Source organism: Gymnodraco acuticeps, unplaced genomic scaffold (genome assembly GCF_902827175.1).
Source record: "Gymnodraco acuticeps unplaced genomic scaffold, fGymAcu1.1, whole genome shotgun sequence".
In the NCBI taxonomy this organism is placed as follows: Eukaryota; Metazoa; Chordata; class Actinopteri; order Perciformes; family Bathydraconidae; genus Gymnodraco; species Gymnodraco acuticeps.
Genome location: NW_022989883.1, coordinates 130,311 through 149,328, shown reverse-complemented (window position 1 = coordinate 149,328; position 19,018 = coordinate 130,311). Strand labels below are relative to the sequence as shown.

General features: G+C 39.9%; 2 protein-coding genes across 2 annotated transcripts; both read left to right on the top strand.

Annotated features, from left to right (window-relative positions):
• The first annotated feature begins 790 nt into the window (after positions 1 to 790).
• Positions 791 to 7,314, top strand: polr3h (polymerase (RNA) III (DNA directed) polypeptide H). Its single transcript, XM_034199127.1, has 6 exons — positions 791 to 1,122; positions 1,843 to 1,939; positions 2,370 to 2,456; positions 4,306 to 4,369; positions 4,967 to 5,192; positions 6,092 to 7,314. The coding sequence occupies exons 1-6, from the start codon at positions 1,012 to 1,014 to the stop codon at positions 6,140 to 6,142; spliced, it is 636 nt and encodes a 211-aa protein (XP_034055018.1). The 5' UTR covers positions 791 to 1,011; the 3' UTR covers positions 6,143 to 7,314.
• Positions 7,315 to 8,152: 838 nt separating this feature from the next.
• Positions 8,153 to 17,697, top strand: csdc2b (cold shock domain containing C2, RNA binding b). The gene is made up of 4 exons (XM_034199141.1): positions 8,153 to 8,322; positions 11,756 to 12,056; positions 13,481 to 13,603; positions 16,365 to 17,697. Exons 2-4 carry the CDS (start codon positions 11,875 to 11,877, stop codon positions 16,525 to 16,527), a joined length of 468 nt encoding a protein of 155 aa, XP_034055032.1. The 5' UTR covers positions 8,153 to 8,322; positions 11,756 to 11,874; the 3' UTR covers positions 16,528 to 17,697.
• The last annotated feature ends 1,321 nt before the right edge of the window (positions 17,698 to 19,018 follow it).

Genomic DNA, 19,018 nt, shown 5'->3' with positions numbered 1-19,018 from the left:
AGTACCAGAGTGTAGGAATATTCTGTTACAGTAAAAGTCCTGCATTCAAAATGTTCCTCAAGTAGAAAAGTATTAGCATTTAAATGTATTTAAAGTACCAAAAGTAAAAGTAGTCATTGTGCAGATTGGTCCATCTCAGAATAATATATGTTTTATAATGATTGATCATTAAAGTGTTCTCAAAGCTGGTAAAGGTGCAGCTAGTTTGAATGACTTTGTATACTGCAGGGTAGCTTGTGAATTTACTCCAGGTGGAACTAAAGTCTGATTTAACACTTGATTAGATTCGTTAATCCAAATCTGTAATCCAAAGAGAGCCGTGTGGCTCAGTGGGTAGTGCGTTGGTGTTCGGATCAGGGTTCAAACCCCACTGCAGTCAGCATGTCGTTGTGTCCCTGGGCAAGACACTTCACCCCAAATTGCTCCTGTGGGGAGGGATTGCCCACAGTATTGAGTATGTAAATCGCTTTAGATAAAAGTGTCTAACAAGTGACATGTAATGTGTATTAAATAAAGCGAGTGGAGTAAAAGTACACGATTTACCTCTGAATTGTAGTAGAAGTAAAAAGTAGTATAAAATGGAAGTACATCAAAATGTAAAGTACAGTACTTGAGTAAATCTACTTTGTTACTTCCCTTTAAAAAATAACATATTTCTCATTTGTATGGACATGTGTGGAAACCAAAAAGCCCAGTAGGTTCAAGAACAAGAGAAATATCAACATCAAAACAGAGCTGAAAAATTGTGCTCTGTACCTTTAAGTTTTGCGACATGTCGTAAAACCTCACTGTCGTAAATACTCACATGGAGACATCATGGATACTGTTGAGTTTTCTCTAGATTATTCTACTTTAAATAGTTTTTTTTGGCAGATCGTGGAAACTTCTTGACCCTTTTTTTCCCTTCTTCAGTGTGGAAAAAATAGACGCTTTCCCGAAAATAAGCGACACTGCATCGCTCCGGGTGTTTCGCTACCGGTGTGTGTGTTTGTGTGTGTAACAGTGTGCATCATGTTCGTGTTGGTGGAGATGGTGGACACTGTCAGGATCCCTCCGTGGAACTTCCAGAGACAACTGAACGAGGCCATAGCCGAGGAGCTCAACAAGAAACTGGCCAACAAGGTGTGTGTGTGTGTGTGTGTGTGTGTGTGTGTGTGTGTGTGTGTGGTGTGTGTGTGTGTGTGTGTGTGTGTGTGTGTGTGTGTGTGTGTGTTGTGTGTGTGTGTGTGTGTGTGTGTGTGTGTGTGTGTGTGTGTGTGTGTGTGTGTGTGTGTGTGTGTGTGTGTGTGTGCAAATTATCACATTAGTAAAACAGCAATAACAACAATAACACCCCTCTATAAATAAGCTCTCAAATTAAAAGTTCAAAATCATCCTTTGAGATGATACTTTCAGGTTTATAAATGATTTGTTATACACTATACTGAGGTAAACATACTCATATACAACTCAGTATAATGATTGTACTGAATTGTATTGCTTTTCTGTCCTGTGTCTTCCACTATGGTGAAACTTCAAAAGGCCAACCTCTGACTAACAGACACCAATGCATTTCAGTGATTTGAGAAAATATGAGTTTGGGTTTTGATGCTTCTTTCAGTTAAAGTCAAATCAGTTTTGCTATTTGTATTACAATCGTTTGTACACCATCGAGCCCAAGCACTTGTGTAATATCATCATTTCCTCATACCGGGCGCTGTACACTAGCTGCCCACTAGCTGCCCACTGCTCCTAGTACTAGACTCCTGGTACTAGGATGGGTTAAAAAAAGAGAACACATGTCACTGTGTGCTCTGCATGTGAGACCATCTATCTGATCATTGTGACCCGCCCTCCTCTCAGGTGGTCTTCAACGTGGGCCTCTGCATCTGCCTGTACGACATCACCAAACTGGACGACTCCTATATCTTTCCCGGAGACGGAGCCTCACACACCATAGGTACAAAGATACATTCACTTGCATCAGGCCATGTTCATTCCAATCAAGATTCAAGGCTTTATTGTCACAGCTGCTGCAGTGTAAGCAAACTCAAGTCACAGGCTCCTCCAACATGAATATATATATAGGACATAAAACAGTATGTATTGTGTTTTTACTGCTGCATTAGATTTGAGATACATCGCAACATAAATATGACTTCCTGACAAAGCACTTCCACTCAGTTTGAATCGGATTATGATACATTTGGTCTCACAGTTTCCTGTTTAACTTTCTTATCCAATAATAAAACACTTGACAGCGATAGAGGTTAGTCTCCAGCTAAACTTAGGTACTGCAACTTTTGTACGATCTTAAGTGTGGTTAAAGGGAGGGTTGATGGACTGTCACTTACTGACTCCCTCCCATCTTCCTTTGCTTTTTCTCTCAGTTCATTTCAGGTACGTTGTTTTCCACCCTTTCCTCGATGAGATCCTACTCGGCAAAATCAAGTATTGCAGTCAAGAAGGAGTTCATGGTAAGTTCTGTCTCTCCATCTCGGCATGTTTTACTACATCTCAGATATATTCTCTAATGTACTCTCAAGGTGATGCATTCAATGTCACATCCCACCAACAGTCCACATTCATTCATTTCATGGTTTTGTGTCATTACAAGCACATGACTTCTGCATGTGTTATCAAAAGAACTAGTCAAACTTCCCCTCACAGTCTCACAGAAAACATCAAAAACAGTCTTATTGCTTGTATTTATTTATAGAAGGACCATGCATACAAAAACATTCATCTCAGCAAAGAGAAGAGATGCAATATGCCAGATTGTAGCTAATAGCTCATTTCCATCTGTGGTCCTCAGGCAGGTTCATAACAATCAATAAACAAATAATAACATTGCATGATCTCTATCAGTCAAACTATTTAAAAACCTGATTTAAATACAGCTCAATAAATGAATACATAGTACACTTGAAATACACTTACATGATCTCGGTCACTCAAATAATTATAAAGCCTGATTTAAATACAGGTTACGAACATAATACTTAGTACACTTCAAATACACTTAAATAAAATATCTAAGATATAGTACGACAATACAGTTCAAATTAAAAAAACTCAGATTACAGTGTAATTAATGTTGGCATGACTGGTGGCTTAATATCATTTTTTTTGCACCATAAGAAAACGAGTTAAAATCAGTACAGGTGTTAAGTTCAACTGGAAGAGTATTCCAGTGCTTGATGGCCGTAAACCAAAATGCTGATGGTCCAAAGGCAGTGCGCCTCATGCCCCGGCCACACGAGGACGAAAACGGCTAAACGCATAGGATTAACGCAAACGCAATCGCAAACAAGCTTCCGTCCACACGCAATATTCACCGGATAGTGTCTGTCCACACGAGACCGCTCCGTTTAGCTCCAACCGCTGGAGAAGCTGCAGTACATATGCAGGAGCCTGTACGTGGCGCTGTAACTTCCTCCACAAAAGCAGCGAAGAAGCATGGTTGTCATGGTTGCCCTTCTGTTTATTCTCCGCGGTGGGGGCCGAGGGAACCGGGCAGAGTTTTTTGCCAGTCAACGTGTATTAAAGTTTAAATCTTCCGACAAAATTATAAAAGTGCCGGTCAAAGGTCTTCTTTGTTATTTATTGAGCTTTAAAACAAATTAATAACGACTCTATATAATATAATAATAAAATACACGGAGCCTCTCTTTTTCCTCCCTCTTTTCGGACAGCGCCAGTGTCTGTCTCATGCAGCAGCTGATCCAGTAATGAGTGACCCGGCCGACAGTAAAAATAAACATATTTATAGGTAGTTTGAGAGGTGTCACCGTCCTGTCAGATTAGACTTCACTCGCGTTTATGTCCATATCGAGAGAAAGATAAATAATCTGAATTCAGTGTACAGTTTACTTTGACGCGGGGGTGAGCAGCAGAGGTGGGGAGAGGCGGGGCTATTGCCTCATCATTATCAGAAAATGATCGTATGGGGCGTACACACGGAGCCGTTTGACCCCCCAGAGCGTTGCGTATGCCGTTCTATCCACCTTGGGACCCGTTATCGTTTCCGCAGTCGTTTAGTGCCGTATTCGGTCGTCCTCGTGTGGCCGAACGGTCTATATGACACTAAACAGTAACGCAAACGACCGTTTACGTCCTCGTGTGGCCGGGGCATCAGAGGGATGGTTAGATCTGCATTTGATGCAGATCTGGAGTTTCTGCAACTCTGCTCACGGCGAAACTGAAAAAAGCTCCTCAGCGGTGGTGTCGGCCTAAAGGCTCACATGTCTCTGCTTTTCACACGAACCACACACAACATATAAGTACCACTGTGAACTCTGACTCTGTTCCCTCTCTGCTTCACAGTGACCATGGGCTTCTTTGACGACATCCTCATCCCTCCAGAGTCTCTTCAGCAGCCCGCCAAATTGTATCCTGCCTGAAAATGTTCCTATAATGAAGCAAAGTGCTGTGATTTCATCTCAAGAACACACAGGTGTATCAAGGCATGTGGGATAATATGCAGCACGCCAGTCATTTAAAAGTAGTGTTTACTTCCTGTCTTTCTTCTTCTGCTGTTCTCTTAAGTGTTTATTTCCTGTCCGTCTTCTTCTGTTGATTTCTCTAAAGTCCAGCTACATGAGTCCTTCTCTGGTTTTCCTGTTCTTCTTCTCTTCTCTTTTCTTTACTGGTAACAGTTTAGCCATCATGAATCCAAATGTTTCTGCTGTCCACGAATATGAAAACTGATTCTAATGTTCTGATATTTTCTGATAGAACATTTGAATAATAATGTGTTATTTTTTTAAGCCACCACTGATGTTAAATTATCCAGACTTCTGCGTATTGATATGACCGCACATAGTCCCTTGATCATCCTTAGGCAATCTGCTATCAAGAAATAACAGACTGCTGACTGTCCAAAGTGGCCAATCAGAATCGAGTATTCAACTACGGCGCGTAATACATTTGTAAAATGTTCTGATGTGGAGTTGCTTGTAGTTCCAGTCCTTATCTTCAGCCTCAGTGATGAAGCGGAGCAGGTCTGGCTCTGGGAGTACGAGACGGACGAGGGGGCCCACGACCTCTACATGGACCAGGGCGAGGACATCCGTTTCAGGGTGACAGATGAGATGTTCGTGGACACGTCGCCGACGGGCCCGTCCGCCGCAGAAACACCGGTAATACCCGGACAGCCTGTGGCGCCGCCAGCTGAGGAGGTGGAGAAGAAAGAGGCGCCGTACACTCTGATCGTAAGAACACACCTCATGTTCACACACACACACACACACACACACACACACACACACACACACACACACACACACACACACACACACACACACACACACACACACACACACACCAGGAGATCTGCTTTAATAAAAACAGGGAGATGATCATTCTGATGAGAGTGAAAATCAAAAGATATTTTAGCTGTCTCTTTGTTGATTTGGGATTGATATTGTTTATATCTAATAAGAACTTTATTTAACCAGGAAATATCTTAACATTTAAAGTGTCCTCTTTACTGTTTGATGTGGTAATAATAAGTGGCTCAGACTTTTTACATGAAGAAATAAAAAGAAATTGGGTTCTTTGTGATAGTAACTTTTTACACATGCATTAACAGAGGTTTGTTTAACTGGTTTAGAGTCCCTCATAAAAACAGTATTTAGTATTAAAAACCAGGGCACTATAACACAATGACCCCACAATTATTAGTCATATAAAATCATTTTAGATACTCTTTTATTGGACAATTTAATTTAAATTCTTATGTTTATATGAATATCTTGTTCTGTATTTTATTGCACATTTTGAACGTTAACTTGCTTATATAAATATTTTATTTAATGAAATGTATCTTTTTATTTCACATTTTTACTTCTTATAAATATTTGTATTTTATTTATTGCACAATTCTTAAATGTTCATGGATGTATGAATATTCTCTTTCTATTTTTATTTTAGCGTTTTTTGGACATTTAAATCGTATGTTTATGTAAATATTTGTATTCCATTGTTTTGGTTTTTATATCTTATACATATAATGAATTTAATTCTGAAATGTTACAACTGTTATGAAACCCAATTCCCCCCTTGGATAAATAGAGTATTCTGATTCTGATCCATTGTGCTGTTGTTCCAGGGGACCATCTGTGACCCGGGGCTGGGGCTGCTGTCCTGGTGGAACAGCTAGCACTGAGGAAGAGGACGAGGACGAGGAGGAAGATTTGGTGTTTTACGAACAGATGGAACATCATAACTGACCGAACAGACGAGGAGCGGTGAGCTGGAGACACGATACCCAGGAGTTTGGGTACAGAAGTAAAGACACGAAGTCAGACGCTCTGAACCGAGACACTGTTGGTGTGAAGAGACTGAAGTCCCTCTGAGACAGACTGTGTTGTAAATACTGCCCTGAACACACCAGCTCCATGTTTACACATCAACCTGACCACAGGTCTAAAAACACAATGATTTGACATGCGTTTACAGTCTTTCTGGTACATTTAAAGTGAGATCCTGACCCTAAATTCAAACGAAAAAAGTCATTAGTTATCAGGATTTGTTATAATGTCCTCAGTTGAAGCAGGTGATGCACTTCAGCATGTCAGGGATGATAAAGGTGGGAGAATGTACAGAAACAAGCTGAGTGATGGTTGGGTTGGTAGAAAAAAGACCCAGAAGACAATTTATTATTCCTTTGTATCAAGATCGCAAAAGATTGAAGATTTCAATAATAACAAATGTTTTTCTCGGTGGGAGTAACATCAGAAGATGAAAATATTAACTTTTTATTTAAAATGTCACCTTTTTATCCTCCATTTATTTAACAACTGTTTTTCACTTTCACAGTAAAAGGACGTATCATCAGAGTGAGTGCTTGTGATTTGTCATTTTGTGTGATTATAGGAAGAGGAATAACTAATACGGATTAGCGGCCAGCCTTTTAAATCACACAGTTTGGAGGTCAGTGAAGGCCACAGCGCTGCTTGTTTATAACAGATCTCTGAACGCTGGTCAGTGTCAGTAGAGAAACTCACACACACACACACACACACACACACACACACACACACACACACACACACACACACACACACACACACACACACACACACACACACACACTGGTGTTTGTTGTACAATCAGAAATGAATGAGCTGTGTTTCATGTGACGACTGCGTAGCCCCTAGATGTTTGTCTCATTTGTCTTCAGTGAAAATAGGTCAGACTGTTTCGCGTTTATACGAAAGAAAAACACATAAATAAGTTTGCATGTGACCCTCATTGCAGAGTTAAGCTTAAAGGATTAAATATTTGACTATGAAAATAAATAACTGAATATCTTAGCTTATCTTAGACATTGAAATTGTTTCTGGATTTGTTTTAGAAAACTAAAAGAAGTGTTCACATTTTTTACCTAAATATTCTGCTCATTTTCAGCTTCATATCAGTATGTAGTGTCTCTACTGTGACATGTCTCCTTCCTTTAATGTTCAAAAAGCTCTTTTCACCCTCTGTCTGAAACCAGAGCCCAGTACAAGGCTTACAGAGTGATGTCACTATGTTACTGAAGTAAACAAAGGAGTCCAATTGAGGCGTTTCCAGGAGGGGGGGGGGGGGGGAGGAGTGTGTGGGAGAGAAACTCCCTCTGGAGGGAACACAGGGATTTTAGCTTTTGCAGACCATTAACATGCACTAAAACCTGTAACACACTACAGGAGAGGAAACGATTAGTTTTGTCCTGGGAGGTATTTTTATCCTTTATTGTACATCATAATTCATTTGTTGATTTATATTTGTTAAGAATATGAACCTACAAAGTATACAAATGACAGTATTTGCTTTCAAAATGTAGTGGAGTAGCATCAAATGGAGTTAAAGTGTCTTTAAAACATAATTTTTCTTGAATAAATGTAGTTAGTTACTTTACACCACTGGTTTTTATTGACATATCTCCACTAATGCAATTTCAAATGTGTTGGATTAGTGGAGTCTGTCCTCAATATAAACACTATTATAAGTCCCTTGTAATAAAGCAGCACCACAGCAGCTGCATAAAGAGTGCAATACGATAAATCAAGGCAAGATATCCTTACACTGAGCATACTGTTCCCATAATAGATTACATACATTCAAAGGAATGAAGAAAGCAAAACACACACACTCTCACTCACACACGCAGTCGCATCACGCCATCGGAATCTCCGCCAGCTGCGCAGACTCAGCAGCTCTTCGTCACATCCTCACCATCATCAGGGTTCTCCGACAGACTGCGCGGATTTAGCCGACTTATTTATTTAATAACTGATTATATAATACTCCGCCACTTAAGACGCACTCTGGCACGAGCTGATCGTCCGCAACCTACCAGTAAGTAACATTTCTGTGGAAAAATAACATTCATGTTGTAGTGCCTGCAGGGGGGTGTGTGTGTGTGCGTGTCTTTGTTTTGGGATCGGGTACAATGTCTTCTTTGCACGCCTGGTGGAAAACCGCTAAATCACAAGGACAGGTTATTTATTTATATCTGAATGTACGCAGGATTGATCGGTGTCACATTTCCTCCATATTATGATCCACGCTGGTGTCATGAACGCACCACGCTATTGTCCAATTCTTCTCTCATTAGCACTGACTGCTGTTTCAGCCTTTAATTCATTTGGGCAGTTTTATTAAGGCTGGCAATGTGATTTCCTTACGTTTCACTATTGGATGTAATAAAACAAGGTGAAAGTGAGTGAAATACGGGATTGTATGCGTGAGTACAGCTCTCGAAAATCAACACAACATTCACAGAGAATCCCTTTTTGTTCATTTTGTTGGATAGTATTGGGGTGTCAATGGGATGTCATTACGTTTCGCTGGTGTAAGACAAGGTGTAAAGCGAGTGAAATACGGGATGTTTTGCATAGTGTGTGAACACAATGTCGAAACTCAATACACAATTCACACACTGCTTTTTTAAATTGATTTTGGCAATTGTATTGTTGTTGTCAATGTTATCGCTATTGGCTAAAATGAAACAAGCGCAAAAGCGAGTTAAATATGGGATTTTTAGCATCCAAACTGAACGCAATTTACGTTTTTTCATTATCATTTTCAGTTTTATTAAGGCTGTCAAAATCATTTATTTACGTTTTGCTATAAAAAAAGAAGCCAAAGGCAAGTGAAATATAGTATTGTGTCAACACACAATTCACACATACACACTGCCTTTTCATGACCATGGGACCGGAAACAGATTTGTGCCTGGCCCGGGCGGAGGAGACATGACCCTATTTAGTTCTGTGGCTTCCTTTCTGCTCATCCAGATGTTCTCCTGCTGTGTGAAAAAACTAGAGTAAACTCTCAGTGTTTGAGTCCATTATAAAATATATTGTAGAATATCATCAATAATGTGTGTGTATACTTCTGTGTGTGTGCAACATAGAGGCTTTATTATATCATGCGTGTGTACTTCCGTTTGAGTAGGATATGTTGTTCATTTGGGGAAGGGGCGCTGACATCACGAACTCGAGACGGCGTGCTGCAGCTGCTCTGACGTCACGCCGTGTCTGCATCACTATCATCACAGGCGACATGAGGGGGTGTACAAAAGAAACACACGCACGTATAGCACGACACAGTGGGTGTTTCTCAATGTCGAGGACGCTTTCTTGCTAGAACAGTCCTTCGGCGGGACTCGATGACGTATCCTTGAAATCGTGGCTCTGGAGCATCCTTCCCTGACATTGAAAAATACCCAGTGTTTGTGTTGAGGGGGAGGGGGGGGGGGGGCACTGTGTGGAGAAACGAGTCTGAGGTGTATTGAAGGCCACCTGAATAAACAGGAATGTGTTGTGAGTGTTAAATATGGGAGGCAGTGTCTATAGCCATTGCACTATCAATTACATATATCAGATATATAATCAGAACTGTGCTCTCTCTCATGTGTGGAGGTGTAGAGAAACACTCAAACCCACACTTATAGTTTCATGCTTTTAAAGAGATATACAAATTGTAAATCAGTTGGATTATTACGACCCAACCAACACACTATCTATTAATGTATAGGCTGTAACATTTATGTAGTTGATATTAAAAGTGCAAAGATCATGTACCAATTTGTTATTGTATGCAGATATGAGATATCTTTCTTTTAAAGTGTCAAAACAAATACATTTCTATTTTAGGCAATGGCCTAGAATCTCGTAGATAGATGACTACTTTCATAACTAAAACAAACGGATCCAACCGTAACTCTGATGTGCATTGAATAGCATACACGGCATTGATTCTTCCCTGCACTGAAGAGTATGGATGCAGATATGAAAATGAAACCTCCACATGCATTATTAATATACCGTGCGGTGAGTTGCTTTAGAGATAAACCTGTAGTATTATGATCATGGGGATTGCAGTGCTTTGAATAGCAGGACAACTCCCAAAGGCTTCAGGTTCAATATAGAACATGTGTGTTTCTTTATATTTGATGAAGCTGGATTAAAGGGGCAATCCAGTCATTATACTTCCCAAGGTCAATTTACCTTTCATTAGGACTAATCTGGTGAAACGTGTTGTGTAATGTCTTCAGCTGATCTTTTTTGTCATGTCATAAATAAGCCTGATGGTGTCTCTGGGCTTTTGAAAAATAGATGGTGCTGGGTTAAAAACTGGAGGTGTAAAATGTATTAAAAGGTGTAATGATGCAATTGAGTTGCATTGTGGGTAGTGTAGGATCCACCGCTTTTGGACCCATGTTGTGATACTCAGGATATGATGACCTCTGCTGCATTGATTTCACTTATAATCTGTTCACGGTTAATCTTGCATACTACTAGAACCATCAGATTAATGTTCCCTTGCACATTTAGACGGTTTGCTCAAGGGCGACTCATGGTTGCAGTGATTCCAAAACATTTTACAAGCGATTTTTTTGGACTGTTTTAGACCGTCAATTGAATGCTGACTCCTTATTCCTCTCAATTGGTTAACAACCACTTTAGTAGTTAGTATGTGTCCTGTTGCAGGGCATGTTTTGGCCTTTGTTGGGCTCAAAAACTGACATCCATAGAAATGTTAGGCATCACTCTGAACGGGAACATCTGCAGAATAATGTCACACATGATAGTTTGTGATCCACTGAAGTTAGTGATTTAATTATCTTAACATCCGCCATCTTTTACATCACATTACATTTATTTAGCTGACGCTTTTATCCAAAGTGATTTACGATAAGTGCAAAAAAATAAAATATGCTAACTCAGAACAACTCGTGCTTCAAATGGGCTGAACTTTTTTGTGCTAAAACATTTTTTAATCTATACTATAAGGAAGCTGTATGACACACACTGCTACAATTTAACTCAACTTTGTTTCGGGGGGAAGGAGACACCTTTCCAGTTATTTTGCAAATCCGTAGCAAGTCTCCTCTGTTTTATGGTATACGCAATACTGGAGTACCCCTTTAACATCAAAGTGGACTTGATATAAAGGACATCACCTTAACATCTATTTTCCTTATTGAAAGAGTTTTATCTAAGATAAGATAAGACTTTATTCATCCCGAAGGAAATTGTTGTGCCAGATAAATTCTTAGACACAAGGAAAGAACATTGCAAAGGCACTCACAGGTCTCTCAGTTATGTGTCTGCTTGATTATGAGTTGAATTCCTGGCTGGATGACACCCATCCCTCATCTCCCCCTCCATCACCTCTAAAGCCACATGACACCTCTCTGATCTCCCCCTGCATCACCTCTAAAGCCACATGACACCTCTCTGATCTCCCCCTCCTCACCCTGTGGTCTCCCTCCTCCTGACAGACCCGAAGTGACAGCGCTGACCTGGATAACTCTGGACCTGAAGCAGAAGACAGACGATACAGTCAGCAGAACAGCCTCCCTCTTCCTCCCTCGTCCTCCTCACCCCTGTCTCTTGTGACATGGCGGACCCCAGCCTCACGTCGCCCTCCAGGACCCCGCTGCGCTCCCCCAACGCCTCCCTCACCCTCTCCTTCCCCTTCCTGAGGGAGAGGAGCCGGGTTTGGGAGGACGGGAAAGATCACCCGCTGCCTCGAGATCTACCGAGCCCGCTGCCGACCAAACGCAACCGCACCTACTCAGCGTGAGTTTGTTATTATTTACTATAAACAATGAGTAACCGTAATAAACCGGATTGAATTTTGTCTTAATCTACCGTATTTATTTCATATTCTGTTCTTGTACACATCCCATATTCTATTGACATGTATATAGACTTTTTGCACTACTTTTTATTTTGTATTTTTGTATTTTATTATATATGTTGCATTGTTGGAGGAGCTCAGGTCAGAAGAATGCCATTGCCATTTCTACGCTGTAGCTTTGAGCACATGACGATAAAACCTTTGAATCTTTTGAACTTGAAAAAAAAAGAGTGTGTGGTGATAAAAACATCCAAACACATACGTCGGATTTTTTCCATTTTATGCTACTTTTAAACGGTATTACATCACAGATACAAATGTTCTTTTTATTCCATTTCATGTATCAGTACTATTTCTTATATTGCAACACTTATAAAATAGTTTTTGATAAGTAACTAAAGCAGGGGTGTCAAACTCAAATACACAGTGGGCCAAAATAAATAAATGGGTGCTACTCGAGGGCCGGACTGGTTCAATGTTTATTGCAGAACGTATTGAAATGAACTTATTGCACATATTAAACCTGGAACTAACAAAGCTTAAATTATTGCCTATAAAAACAACATTAAACATTAAATAATCAGGTGCATTCATTTCTTATGGCTCTATCTGCAGCTTTTCCAGAGTCATTTCTTATGAGTACATTTTTCCACAGGCCAACAACAGCTTCAACAAAACTATTCCCCTCAGAGAGAAAACCAAACATGCCCTGTTGTCGTGAGAGAGAAAGTGCAGAAGGAAACATCCATGTAAACTCAGTGTGCTGCTCTGTGATGCTAGTTCAGATACTTGGCATCTCATCTCGGGTGCAAGGTCATCAATGTTTGGGCTCAGGCTCTGAGCTGAGGAGACCCTCAGGATGGAGTGAAGGTGTGCGTGCAATATACCGGCAGGCCTGATCTAATAGAAATGAGAAATTATCCTGCGGGTCGAAATTAAATCCACCAAGGGCCGGATTTGGCCCCCGGGCCTTGAGTTTGACACATGTGATCTAAAGGATATTTTATTAACTAAATCATTATAGGTAAGTTCCTACTATCGGTTTAAAATATATTGCAAATATTGAGACATAAACATAAAAACAGAAGAAAAATATAATACGAATAAGAAAAAAATACTATTAAAATACGTAAAGAAACATGGAAGAAGAAAAATAGGTTTTATCTGTTGATTCTCCTTCTCTATGAATCCTTCTCTTTGTGCATCCTTCTACATTTCTCTGCCAGAATGAATGATCTGACACAAAAGAGAAAATATGCTATTGTAAACGTCTCCTTCACGTCTTACTGAAACAATAACAACTTTCAGTCGTACTGGGTGTGATTAAACAAAATAACTGTTGTTTTTTTGTCTTTGGCTGCAGTACGGTACGCGCTCAATCAAGTCCGGTGTTTAAAGGCATCTGTAAGAACTTCTCCAGGTCACAAGGTCACGGCTTCCTGCGACCCTCCCACGGCGGAGAGGACATCTTTGTTCACATCTCAGAGTGAGTAACAAAACACATCTTTAAATACAAAACAAATCAGTTTATTTCTCCCACAGCGGGGAAATATACATTTTTACAATAAGAAACAACTGCAGATAAAAGGCAAAAAGTGCATTAATAAATAAATAAAATAATTAAATGTGGAAAATCCTATATATATAAATGTACTGTAGTATAGGAAAAATATAAGAACATAAATATAACAACAAATACAAATGTACAAGAAACATTAACATAAAAAGATAAAAGAATATATAATACATATTTTTTGTATTATTCCAAAACAATTTGAGGGGAAATGTACATTGTTACAGCAAAGGGGCAGTGCAGATAAAAAGAACAACTAAAATGAGCAGACCAACGTCATAAATAAAGACACAAGAACTCCAAAACATCCAAACATCCATTGTAAAACATCAATATGAAAAAGCAAGTGAACATTACATAGCGACTTACAATAAGTGCATTAACACATAACAGTACTGAAGTAGCAGCAGTTATAACTTTAGTAAGTTGTTCATAAGTGTGTATTGCACACAGTATTTATATCTCTCATGCAGACTTTACAGCCGTGTCCTCTGAGAGTCACAGCAACACAAACTAACTGCAGATCTGCAGCGTCACCTCAGGACTGTTTTAACTCAGCAAACAAAAGTCTACGTTTGTACTTTTCTCAAAGGGACAGCTATTTGTTCCGACTCTCACAGGACTCTGACACCTGAAGTGGAAATGCACAAATAGTTCAGCAATGTGCTTTTATTCAGTCTTTTATTCAGCACCAGCAGTAAGCTGAATGTTACTACAGCCTCAGCAAAGGCACATTTGTGAAAACAGATTCTGCGGGATCATCCATCTGAACAGCTGCATCGTGGGTCGGGGAGTTTATCTTGTCTCAAATGTCTTCAGTATTAGAGCTGTACTAGAGCGTGTGGCCACATATTTGTGAGATGAGAATATTTATACTTATTAAAAGTTTTAAAGGGGCCCTATTATGCTCACTTTCAGGTTCATATCAGTATGCAGTGTCTCTACTTTAAAGAGTCCTCTCCTGCTGATGTTCAGGTTCATATCAGTATGTAGTGTCTCTACTTTAAAGAGTCATCTCCTGCTGATGTTCAGGTGTATATCAGTATGTAGTGTATCTACTTTAAAGAGTCATCTCCTGCTGATGTTCAGGTGTATATCAGTATGTAGTGTCTCTACTTTAAAGAGTCCTCTCCTGCTGATGTTCAGGTGTATATCAGTAGTGTCTCTACTTTAAAGAGTCCTCTCCTGCTGATGTTCAGGTGTATATCAGTATGTAGTGTCTCTACTTTAAAGAGTCCTCTCCTGATGATGTTCAGGTGTATATCAGTAGTGTCTCTACTTTAAAGAGTCCTCTCCTGATGATGTTCAGGTGTATATCAGTAGTGTCTCTACTTTAAAGAGTCCTCTCCTGCTGATGTTCAGGTGTATATCAGTATGTAGTGTCTCTACTTTAAAGAGTCCTCTCCTGATGATGTTCAGGTGTATATCAGTAGTGTCTCTACTTTAAAGAGTCCTCTCCTGCTGATGTTCAGGTGTATATCAGTATGTAGTGTCTCTACTTTAAAGAGTCCTCTCCTGATGATGTTCAGGTGTATATCAGTAGTGTCTCTACTTTAAAGAGTCCTCTCCTGCTGATGTTCAGGTGTATATCAGTATGTAGTGTCTCTACTTTAAAGAGTCCTCTCCTGATGATGTTCAGGTGTATATCAGTAGTGTCTCTACTTTAAAGAGTCCTCTCCTGCTGATGTTCAGGTGTATATCAGTAGTGTCTCTACTTTAAAGAGTCCTCTCCTGCTGATGTTCAGGTGTATATCAGTATGTAGTGTCTCTACTTTAAATAGTCCTCTCCTGCTGATGTTCAGGTGTATATCAGTATGTAGTGTCTCTACTTTAAAGAGTCCTCTCCTGCTGATGTTCAGGTGTATATCAGTAGTGTCTCTACTTTAAAGAGTCCTCTCCTGCTGATGTTCAGGTGTATATCAGTAGTGTCTCTACTTTAAAGAGTCCTCTCCTGCTGATGTTCAGGTGTATATCAGTATGTAGTGTCTCTACTTTAAATAGTCCTCTCCTGCTGATGTTCAGGTGTATATCAGTATGTAGTGTCTCTACTTTAAAGAGTCCTCTCCTGCTGATGTTCAGGTGTATATCAGTAGTGTCTCTACTTTAAAGAGTCCTCTCCTGCTGATGTTCAGGTGTATATCAGTAGTGTCTCTACTTTAAAGAGTCCTCTCCTGATGATGTTCAGGTGTATATCAGTATGTAGTGCCTCTACTGGGACATGTCTCCATGCTTTAATTTTCATAAAGCTCTTTGTTTCCTCATACTACCTGTGCTGCAGCACCTCTTTTCACCCTCTGTCTGAAACCAGAGCCCAGTCTGCTCTGATTGGTTAGCTGGCCGGCTCTGTTGTGATTGGTCAACCGCTTAGATATGTCCCGCCCCTTAGCCCATCATATACAATGTGTTGAAGCGCTAGCCAATAAAAGCGTGAGTGTTACATAGTGATGTCACTGTGTTTCTAAAGTAAACAAAGGAGTCCAATGGAGGTGTTTTAGGCGTTTCAGTCGGCATACTGTATGTTAATAATAGAGTCTTTTTTTAATCGTAGTGACACTTCTTGTATTTAAACATCGCCTGTATCCCTGTGCTTCTACACATCTATCTAGACAGTATGAAGCCAAACTGTCCCTTTTCCACTCTCCATCCTCATCGCCCTATTTTCTCTCTGTTCCAGCATCGAGGGGGAGTACGTCCCGGTGGAGGGAGACGAGGTCAGGTACAAAGTGAGCCGAGTGCCGCCCAAGAACCTGAAGGTGCAGGCGGTGGAGGTGAAGATCGTGCACCTGAACCCCGGCACCAAACATGAGACCTGGTCCGGCCAGATCATCAGCTCATAGACCCCAAAACCCCGGGGGCTTATGGGTAGTGGGAGGGGGCGTCGACCTGTTGTAGGACTGATATTTTACATCTCATTATTTATTTAAAAACATGCTTTACCTACACAGCATCAGTCCAGGTGTAATGACATGGTGTAGATAGCTGTCTTCTACTCTGCTGAATTTGCTGTATGTAAAACCGACCATTTTAGGAACATGTTTTATTTATTTATTTCCCCCAAAACACAAGAAAGAAAACAGCTGTGAGACAATTTTTTGAACCCAGCTGAATTCAGTTTCACTTCCCTTCTTTGCAGCTGTTATGAACTTGTTTACTTCGCTGAAAATGTCCAGGATCACATGCCGGGTGCAGGTGTGGGTCAGATGACTTTATCATAAGTCATACACAGTGCAGACATTGTAAAGATGAGGATTTGAATAGAAGAACAGAGATTATGGACCTAAGAAGAAGTTGTTTAGGGAATTAAAGAGGAAGAGAATTCAATGATTGTGTATTAGAAAGGTCAAATGGCAGGTTTAAAGCTGGTTTTGCATAAAAAAATCTAATGAAATCCCTAAAGGTAAAAAGTTCAGGACCCCCTTTGTTAGGCTTATAGTCACCTGTTTAGAAAATAAAATCAATTTGAGGACAAAAAAAGGGTTATTTTAGTTTTATTTTGAAAGGGAGCTGGTGATGTGTTAAAGTGAAAGTAAGTTGGAAATTCAGAAAAAGCATGAAGGCAGACGAGGAATCAGGAAATCACGTTACATCAAGCATGGATATTTAAAACATATTTGACTGTGAATGGAAGTATTTTCCTTACAAAATGCATATCTTTGAATGTTTGGTTTGGTTTGTGGTTATTTATTTTTATTTATTTATTCAGATGTGTGTGTGTGTCCTCAGATTGCGAGCTCTAAAAAGTTGCACTTACGAAATTTGTCGAAAAACTGCCAGAAAAAACTACTCCAAAACATTTGTTGTTCTGGTTTAAAATGTTAGTTTTGAAAAACTTCTGCAGCCACGAACGAACAAAACGATTTGTAAATCTCTTTTTCTATTATCAGAAAAAAAGACATGTATCTGTGTGTGATTTATTAAGCATATCGTCAGTGTGATGGTGAACTACTCGACTCCATAGGTGGTGCCAAAACAGATCTTTGTCACATAAATGTGGTTCAGTCAGACAACTCACGTGTTTCTTAATATGTTTATTAGAAGCAGCATATAGTTGAGTTTGGCGTCTAGGCTCGGCCTCATCACTCCACAGATTTACAAAGAACATTGAGTGATGATTAGATAACTATCCGCCGAGCCTACAGGTGGAAGCTGGGGTGGTGGGGTGGTGGGGGGGGGGGGGGCAGCAGCAGCATGAAACACAGCAGCAGGAACATGAACGCAGCAATAGCAAGTGAACACAGCAGCAGCGGCAGCATAGCGAGGCAGAGGCAGGAAGACCTGGCAGCTTCAATAGAGCGGCATGTTTAGGAGAATGTGTTTGGTTGGTTGTAAGAGGGACGAGGTGTGTCACGTGTTAATGTATCATTGGTGCTCGAGTTGACTGCCTGAACTAGCTGGCAGGCTTCGCCCCATTTCTTAGTACTTCAGGTTTAGCTCGGTTAAGTACATAGACTGTATAAGGTTAAGTACTGTTTGTCATTTTCCATAATATCTCTGTTCCATCGAGTCTCTATGCATCTGTCACTGCCTGAATCTGTTCATCATCACACTCTGTTTATTTCCTCCGTCACGTTACAAAGGGCACGTTCTGTTGTGGACGAGTCACTGTGGTTCTGATCACAGTGAGGACTACTGAGCCTTGAACAAAAAAAAACATTAAAGCATTTTATGATTCACACGACTGATGGGAGAGTGTTTATTAAGCTGCATGTGACGGGAGGAGGAGGAGGAGGAGGAGGAGGAGGAGGAGGAGGAGGAGGAGGAGGAGGAGGAGGAGGAGGAGGAGGAGGAGGAGGAGGAGGAGGAGGTCTGATAAACACGTGGGGAGATAGACTGTCACGGTAATAATGATACAAAATAAAAAATTGATTATAATTATAAAAATAATAATAACAATAATACAAATAATAATAAGAGTAAAGGGCTTCAATATAAAAATAAAAATGTAAGAATTAACAATAAAAAATAATAATTATAGGTAGGTAACAGGTTAACATTGCACTTAATTTAGCTTACGATTTTATCCAAAGCGATTTAGAATAAGTGCAATAAACCATGAAGATACACTCTTAGAAAAGCAAGATAAATTAAATATAACTTTAGATTAGTATTTATATTTATGTTGAAACTGAGAGGACGGAGGTTTTTCATTATATATTTTGCATATATGAAGAATAAAGTACAGAAACCTCAAAGTCAAACGTTCATATGCTAAAAGTAAGGCTGGTAATGTATTGATTTAATCTAATGTGAAATGTATATCGAAATGGTATTTTAACTTAATTCTCAAAACGTAGAAACAAACCTCTTCCTCCTAATTTTTAAACCTTG